General features: G+C 59.9%; 1 protein-coding gene and 1 non-coding gene across 2 annotated transcripts; one reads left to right on the top strand and one right to left on the bottom strand.

The window, feature by feature from the left end:
* Positions 1-4: 4 nt before the first annotated feature.
* Positions 5-7,886, top strand: LOC102418875 (SH3 domain-binding protein 1; the record flags this gene model as incomplete). Its single annotated transcript, XM_006109150.3, has 14 exons — positions 5-15; positions 1,154-1,202; positions 1,432-1,536; positions 2,657-2,733; positions 3,039-3,150; positions 3,244-3,320; positions 3,806-3,950; positions 4,329-4,397; positions 4,544-4,634; positions 5,090-5,235; positions 5,944-6,055; positions 6,389-6,470; positions 6,550-6,630; positions 7,732-7,886. Coding segments are annotated over 14 exons (1,278 nt in total), but the record flags the coding sequence as incomplete, so codon positions are not given.
* Positions 6,991-7,094, bottom strand: LOC111824770. The gene has a single exon (XR_002827840.1). It is a non-coding gene; the product is annotated as a U6 spliceosomal RNA (small nuclear RNA).
* Positions 7,887-8,634: the final 748 nt, after the last annotated feature.

Raw genomic sequence — 8,634 nt, 5'->3', positions numbered from 1 at the left:
GGGCAGTCTGGGACGGTGAGTGTCCACCCTGTGCCCTCCAGCCCCGCGCTCACCCCCGCTGGACCCGAGGGAAGGGGGAGGAGCGGGAGGCAGCTGGACCTCTGACTAACCAGAGCCCTGCCACCCCCCTCCCCTCCGAACGTCACCCCACCTCCCAGCTAGAGCAAGAGGGAAAGGCGCTGGCTTTTGAGGGAAGGGGCACCCCCCCACTAGAGAGGGGTGCAGGGAGGATCGGAGATGCTGAGTCTCTCCTCTGCCTCCATAGACCTCAGAGTGAACGCGCCTCCCTGGTCTCACTTGTCCCCTCTGAGCAATGGGGACAGCCGTCTCTGGTTGTCTGGTGGGGGAGGGGCGGTCAGGGCCCCAGACCTCGGGGGAGGGGAGGAGACGGCCCTGGCTGGTGGGAAGAGCCTGTTCCTGTCCCGCCGTGTGCCCCACTCCCCCAGCCGGAGGCCCGCTTCTCTGTCCTGCTTCTGCTTTCCCAGCCTCAGGTGGAAACGGCGCCCGGCCTCCCTGTTCCCCAGCCCCCGGCTGGTGGAGTGGTGGCCGGGAAGTTTGGGGAGCTCCCCTGGCCTGTCTTCTCTCCTCTTCCCCCTGCATTGGGTGTTTCCCATCTCTGGGCCCAGGGGAGGGGACGGGGTGCCCAGAGACCTGGTTCTCGTCTCACACAACCCGGGTGCCTGTGTGGGCCCGGGCAGCCAGGCCACCTTGTGCTGGGGCTGTGTCCCCATGTGTCCCGGGCGGGGGCCCAGGGCCTGCCCACCACCACAGTCCAGAGTCCTGTGTGACTGACAGCCCAAGAGCCCGAGCCCACACACTTCCCGTTCCTGGGGCCAGCCCAGGCCTCCTCTCCTCAGGTCAGCAGAAGAGAGAGGCTGGGCTCTGGGTGGCTCCCCCAGGCTCCCCTTTGGTTTCATCCGCCCTCTCTCGGGACTCAGCCCTGGGCGGAGGAGGAAAAGCCATGTATCCTATTGCTATCCCCATGGAATGTGCTCTGACTGGGATAAGGCAGGCGGGCCACCCAGGGCGGGCCCCAACTGGGAGGGGTGCTGGAAGCACCTGGGGTTCAGGTGCTCTGTTGGGGGGGGGCAGGGGGTCCTAATCTGGGCCAGCTCAGCAGAAGCTCTCCCCCCTCCCACCCTCCCTCCATCAGCACCCCGGAGACGGAGACTGCCGAGTTCCTGGGTGAGGACCTCCAGCAGGTACATGCCTGGGCCAGCTGCGGGTGGCAAGGCAGGTCCATGCAGGCTGTCACCAGAGGGCCGGGCAGGGACGCCTGTTGGGGGCCTCGGTTGAGTCATTCCCCAAGCTGTGGGCCTTAGGGTCCCCAGGAGGAGGGAAGAGGAAAGGGGATCCTGCTCTGGGAAAGAACAGGGCAGTGGGGAGGGGGGCAGTAACCTCCCGGGATCTGTAACCCCGTGCCCCTCCCAGGTGGAGCAGCGGCTGGAGCCAGCCAAGCGAGCAGCCCACAATGTCCACAAGCGACTGCAGGCCTGTCTGCAGGGCCAGAGCGGGTCGGATATGGACAAGCGGGTGGTGAGTGGGGGTCCCAGGGAGGAGGGGCCTAGCTAAGACACCCCTGTCCAAGGGGGGAGTGATGTCAGGGGCTGGGGTCTCCCTGCCAGTCTGAGCCTCTGGCCCCAAGGGGGTGAAGACTGCTCTTTCCCAAGGCCCCTGGGCACCCCGCTCATGAGGCCCTATGTCTGCCCCATCCCTTCTTGACCCCGCCCCCCTCTGCACCAATCCCCTGAGCCAGAGCCAGATTTCTGACTGCACCTGAACTTCCTTGTCCAATCAGCCCTTAGAATGGAGCAGGCCCTCTCAACTGGGGCAATCTGTGAGGGCTTCTTGAAGGAAGTGGCATTTGAGCTGGATTTTGAGCGATACTCACTGGTATTCACCAACAGCAGCATTTATGGACTGGTTACTGTTAGTGTGTTGCTAAGATGTGTCAGGGCAATGCCTTGCTCAATGCTGACAATGGAAGGAGGAGGCTGCTAATTAAAGCTCTTGTGCAGATGAGGAAATGGAGACTTACAGAGGTAACGAGGCTCACGCAAGGCCACCCAAGCTAGTCAGTGGCCAAACTGAGATTTGAACCCTGAACCTCGTGACCAAAGCTGGTGCTGCCTGTAACCCCAGGTGGGAATGGGTCAGTCAACAATTCAGTGTAGCCAGAGCTCTGGGGAAAGGGGGGCCATGGGAGCATGGAGGGTTTGCGTGTCACGGTGGCCGTAGCAGCCACCTGTGCCCGGGGCGGGGGAGAGCCACTTGGAGGCCTGTTTCCAGCTCCTCCACGCTCCCTCCAACTGTGTGACCTTGGCAGGCCCGTGGCCTCTGTTCTTAGTTTTCTAGTCTGTAATGGGATTTGGTCCCTCCCTCCACCCCCTTCAAGTGGCTTCTGGGAATGGGAAAGGGGCCCCAGTGAGATAGGAGCTCTTTCCATGGCCCCAAGGAGAGGTCACCCCACCGTGCCTTGTCATCATCCTGCTTCCACTCTCACCTGTGACCGTGGCCCTCCTGGGTTCCCTCCTCCCACCTCCAAGCCCAGTGCCTCGGTGGGGTTCTGCCCCCCAGGGACACTCTGAGAGGGTGAAGGGAGGCCCAGTGGGCGGCACAGGCACTCATGCTCACAGCGCCCTGCCCCTCCCTGCAGAAGAAGCTTCCCCTCATGGCTCTGTCCACCACGATGGCCGAGAGCTTCAAGGAGCTGGACCCTGACTCCAGCATGGGGTGAGCACGGGCAGAGGCCTCGGCTCTCACCTGGAGAGGCCAAGGAGGGATCTGGGCTGGGAGGGGGTCCGGGCAGGGAGGGCAGCCACAGTGGAAGGATGACTAGGTAGGGGGAGTGTCTGGGCTGAGGACAGAGTCCAGGTCAGGGAGGGCGCCCTAGCCAGGCCTGGGAGGTGTTGGGCTGAAGGATGAAGGAGAGATCGAAGGGGCAGGAGGCGATGGGGAGGAAGGAAGCCCCACCTAGTCTTTCTAGATTGGGGAGCGGGGCTGTGGGAGCCTGGGTCCACTGGGTGCTGTGTCCACAGGAAGGCCTTGGAGATGAGCTGTGCCATTCAGAACCAGCTGGCTCGCATCCTGGCCGAGTTTGAGATGACCTTGGAGAGGGATGTCCTGCAGCCACTCAACAGGCTGAGTGAGGTGACCCCTACCCCTGCCCGCAGCTTCCCCAGTCTCTAGCTCCCACCTCCCCAGCCCACTCATCCCTCCCCCCCCCCCCCATGCCTGCCCTAGGAGGAGCTGCCAGCCATCCTCAAGCACAAGAAAAGCCTGCAGAAGCTGGTGTCCGACTGGAATACCCTCAAGAGCAGGTGGGAGCCACAGCGTCTGGGTGGGGCCCATGCCTAGGTCGGCCCACAGAGGTGGCCACAGGGCTCCGAGGCCCTTCCCATAATAGAGGACAATGCAGGGCCCCTGGGTGCGGAGTGTGTACTGGTGTGCACGCCTGGTCCTAGGAACACATATGTGAGGGTACATGTAAGGGTGTCTCTGTGCATGTGTGTGTGCACGTGCTTATGCCAGCTGCAGTGACCCCAAAGCCTAAGACAGTCATAAACAATCCCAGGGGATCCCTGGATGGCAGGAAGGCCCCAACCTTCTACTCTGGAGTTGGATGGTTGTGACCACCAAGCCTACCACCAGGTGGCGCCCCCGAGCACTCATGGCCCAGGCCCAGTGGAGCTCTGGGATTTGCACCTATAAATCCCAAAATCCTGTGGTCACGCACATGAAAGGGACACTTGACTCTGGACATGCGATGGGGACAGTGACCACTCCACCTTGGGATCATCCCCAGGCTCAGCCAGGCAGCTAAGAACTCAGGCAGCGGTCAGGGCCTGGGTGGAGGCCCAGGCAGTTACGGCCACACCACCACGGCCAACAAGGTGGAGACACTGAAGGAGGAGGAGGAGGAGCTGAAGAGGAAGGTGGAGCAGTGCAAGGTGAGGGGGCACTTGCGGTTCCCGGGATGGGTGGGGGTGGCGGGGTGGGCACTGTTCTCATTTCATAGATGAGGAAAGAGCTGGGGTTCACCCAGGTCTTGGTGTGTGTGCTAAGTGAGTGAATGTATGAATGGTGCCTGACACAAGGCACTGTGCTAGGGTACGGGGACTCAAAGGTGAGGACTGGAAGCTGCAAAAGCCCCTCAGGAGTTCAAAGAATTTCCCGTGGGCTGTCCCCAATGCAAACCTTGGCAGAGAGCGGAGAGCTGGCTGGGACCCTCCGCGCACAGCTTGAGCAAGTTACTAGCCCCCCTGAGCCTCACCGCACCCCTGGGCCCCAGCCTCACTGATATAAGCCCTCCCCCCTCTGTCTCCAAGGACGAGTACTTGGCTGACCTGTACCACTTTGCCACCAAGGAGGACTCATACGCCAACTACTTCATAAACGTGAGTCCAGACTGGGCTCCAGCCACCCAGAGCTCTGGTGACGCCAGAGCCAGAGGCCACCGAGGCCCCCTGTGAGCCAGTGGGAGAGAAGGGTCTACTCTCGTAGAGGTAGGCTCGGCTTCCCTCACTCCCCGCTGTCCCCACAGCTCATGGAGATTCAGGCCGATTACCATCGCAAGTCTCTGAGCTCGCTGGACACAGCCCTAGCCGAGCTGAAGGAGAACCACAGCCAAGCAGGTGAGGACACAGATAGCCCTGACCCCACACTCCTGACCCCCACGGGCTCAGGCATGTTAAGAAGCTTGCACTCTATCCCTGAAAGGCAGTAGGGAGCCACAGATGGCTCTGAGCAGGGGAGGGCGTGATTAGATTTGTGGTGGAGAGATTGCTGCATGGAGGGTGGAGGGTGGAGGGTGGAGGGTGGAGGGTGGGGTGGGGTGGGTGGTGCAGGACTGGAGCCAGGAGACCTGTTACGAGGCAGAAGGGAAGTGATGGCGCCTGGGCTGGTTGGAAGCAGTGGAAGTGGGCAGATTTGAGAGATGTGTGGGATGGTTTCAGGGTGTGTGGCTGGGTGGCTGGGTGGGAGGTGGCACCGTTAGCCAAAGCCGCAGTCACTTAAGGATGTCTGGGGGTGCTCCTGGCTGCCTGTGAGTGGAAGGACCCTGGGCCGCTGATCCATCTTGTCCCTGCAGAGCCCTCCCCTTCGATGATGGCCGCCCCCTTCTCCAGGGTGTATGGGGTGTCACTGGGAGCTCACCTGCAAGAGCTGGGCCGAGACATCGCCCTGCCCATCGAGGCCTGCGTCCTGATGCTGCTCTCTGAGGGCGTGAAGGAAGAGGTGGGACCCACTGGGGCAGGTGGGGTGGAGCAACGGGGCCACCTCCTGTCCCAGACCTCCCCCTGCTGCAGGCTGTGCCCGTCATCTGCCCTTAGAGCAGATCCTGGGAGAAGGCATGGCCTTCTGTTGCTGATGTGATACCACCCGCTTAGCGACGCTCATGTGGTCCAGGCTGTAAGCCTTTTGCACCGAGGAACTAATGATCCCAGTAACCCTGGCAAGGAAGCCTCAGTGGCTCCATTTTACAAGGGGAGACGGAGATCAAGAGGTAGACGTGCCCAGCAGCACATGAGCAGGTGGCAGTGAAGTCATTGCTGCACCTGCCCTCATCCGTCCTTTGCACCTCAGTGCTGCTAGTCCATCAGCTCTTTTCCCGAGGACAGACCCTTAGGAGGTGGAACTACTCAAAGGCAGGCTTCCGCACATCCTGCGGGGCCTCCTTTCTCCCTTCCTCCCCTAACCAGACGCCTGTCTCCCCACGACTTGCCCCAGCCCCTCCCAGACTCCCCCTTGCTCCGAATCCAAGGCCTGCGCGTTGAGAGGATCCAAGGACCCTGGTGTCCACTCTGCCTGCCAGGCCAGTGGGGACACAGGGCCAGTGAGGGCCAGCCACCTGCCCCAAGCCATGAGTGACGCAGGGCCCTCCAGCCAGGGTGTCCTGTCCCACCCACCCCTCCGTGACCCTACATGGTCCCTCTCACGCCCCAGGGCCTCTTCCGTCTCGCCGCTGGGGCCTCGGTGCTGAAGCGCCTCAAGCAGACGATGGCCTCGGACCCCCGCAACCTGCAGGAGTTCTGCTCTGACCCCCACGCCGTAGCAGGTACCTGCTCCAAGGGTGGGCCCCTTCCCCACCTCCCTTCACCACAGCTGCCTGAAATGATCCCATGATCGTTTGCTTTAAGGCCTGATAATCTGCCCAGAAAACATAGGGGTCCTGAAAGCGGGGTTTGTGATGAACCCCCTGAAGTGTATGTACGCTTTTCTGAGAACAAGATCACTAGCCTTCATCATTTTCTCTAAACGGCCCAAGAAATGATAGACTTACACATGTTAGTATGAACAAGGACCAGAGGCCCCTCACAGATGGAGAGAGCTGGGTACTGGGGTGAAGGTGGAGCCCTGGGCTGCCTCTGAGCTCACACCACCACTTCAGGTGCCCTCAAGTCCTATCTGCGGGAGCTGCCCGAGCCCCTGATGACCTTTGACCTCTATGACGATTGGATGAAGGCAGCCAGGTGAGGTGGGGGGTTGTGGGGAGAGGAGGCTGTAGAGGTGCCACCCTGGGCTGGCTCACCTGGGCTGTTCCCTCCCCAGCCTGAAGGAGCCCAGAGCCCGGCTGGAGGCCCTCCAGGAGGTATGCAGCCGCCTGCCCCAGGAGAACTTCAGTAACCTCAGGTGAGCCCAAGCCCACCCCGGCCCTCGAAGCCAGGCCCTGCAGGACTCTGGGGCCTGGGTTTGAGTCCTACCTCCTTGTTCTAAGCCAGTGGTTCTCAACCTGTGGGTCGCAACCCCTTTGGCGGTCGAACGACCCTTTCACAGGGGTCACCTAAGACCATCCTGCATATCAGATATTTACGTTATGATTCATAACAGTAGCAACATTACAGTTATGAAGTAGCAACAAAAATAATTTTATGGTTGGGTCACAACGTGAGGAACTGTATTTAAAGGGCCAGAAGGTTGAGAACCACTGTATTTCTGAAAACACAGCTTAGATGTACTAGTCATATTTTTATTCTTCTATTATTTTTTGTTTTAAATATGGAACACTTCACGAATTTGCGTGTCATCCTTGCGCGGAGGCCATGCTAATCTCTGTGCTGTTCCAATTTTAGCTTATGTGCTGGGGAAGCAAGCACGGTACTAGTCATATTTTTTAAGATGTATATATTTTTTAATTGATTTCAGAGAGGGAGAGGGAGAGAGGGACAGAAACATCAATGACGAGAGAGAACCATTGATCAGCTGCCTCCTCCACGCCCCCTACTGGGGATTGAGCTCCCAACCTGGGCCTGTGCCCTGGCCAGGAATCAAACTGCTGTGGCCTCGGTGCTGAAGCGCCTCAAGCAGACGATGGCCTCGGACCCCCGCAGCCCTCCTGATCCATAGGTTGACACTCAGTCACTGAGCAGCACCATATTTTTAATACTAGACACTGAACTAAACACACACTTTGAACCTTTGAAGCCACACCACCTGGCTTCAAATCCCACCTCTGTGACTGTGTGGCCCTGAGCAGGCAAATTGGCCTCTCAGTGCCTGAGCTAGAAAATGCATAACAACCCCATAGATGCTCAACTTAGCTCAGCGCCTGACACGTAGGTGGCGCTCAGTAGGTCAGCTAATTTAACTATCAGAAATGTTTAACCAGCCTGTGTGCTGCCTTGGCCACACTTTGGCAACCCCAGGCCGGGAAAGGCTCCGTCTTGGGGGACGTTGATGGGTGTTGGTCGCCCCTGCCCCGCCCGGGCCCCAGCCCATCTCCTGTCCCCCCAGGTACCTGATGAAGTTCCTGGCACGTCTGGCCGAGGATCAGGAGGTGAACAAGATGACACCCAGCAACATTGCCATCGTCCTGGGGCCCAACCTGCTGTGGCCCCCGGAGAAAGAAGGGTGAGAGCCGTGGTAGGGGGAGGTGGCAGCCCCCACCCCAACGACCTGCTGCTTGCCTTTCTCCTGGGCCTCGGTTTCCTCCTCCTTGGAATGGGTTGAGCAGCTCTTATTCTCAAGGCTCCACGAAGAGCAGCCCAAAGGGATCCCGGACCCACAGGGCTTTGGAGATAGCATTCTGGGTAATGGCAGTAATGGGGTGCTGGGAAGGCTGGGAGCCCGAGATCTGGTTCTAGCCCCTCCTCCACCTTCCTTAGTAAGACCCTCTCTCGACCTCCATTTCCTCATCTGTAAATTAGAAATTACACAAAGCCCGAGGACTGGGGCTGTGGGAATTCAGTGCGGTGATGGGTGGAGGAATGCTGTATGAACTGTAAAGTGCTCTTGTATGTGAGAGGTCATGACTGTTCACCTGGCCAGACACGTTGAAGTTGATGTCTTTAGACAGAAGGAGCAGGCCTTAGCTTTCAGGGTCTCCACCAGCGCCCCCCGCCTCCCCCCGCCCAGCCAGTGCCGGGGCCGTGGAGGGCAAAGGGTGCCGTTCATTTGCTGAATGCAGCTCCTTGGTCGAGGCTGCCTCGATCCAAGAAGTGGGGAGAGCTGCCGGGACCGACTGGCGATGCCCGTCGTGTGTGAAGGACGGGAAGTTTGGTGTGTGAGCGACATGTTTGCCGTCCACAGTGTCTGTGAGCTTTTGAGAACAGGGACCGGATGTGACGGATTGGTCCTGTGCTCCCAGCGGCCAGCACGGGCCAGGCAGAGTGGGGGCCACTGAGACTTGCTAAGTGG

This window comes from Myotis lucifugus, unplaced genomic scaffold, assembly GCF_000147115.1.
Source record: "Myotis lucifugus unplaced genomic scaffold, Myoluc2.0 scaffold_6419, whole genome shotgun sequence".
Lineage (NCBI taxonomy): Eukaryota > Metazoa > Chordata > Mammalia > Chiroptera > Vespertilionidae > Myotis > Myotis lucifugus.
This window is presented reverse-complemented; position numbering and strand designations above follow the sequence as displayed.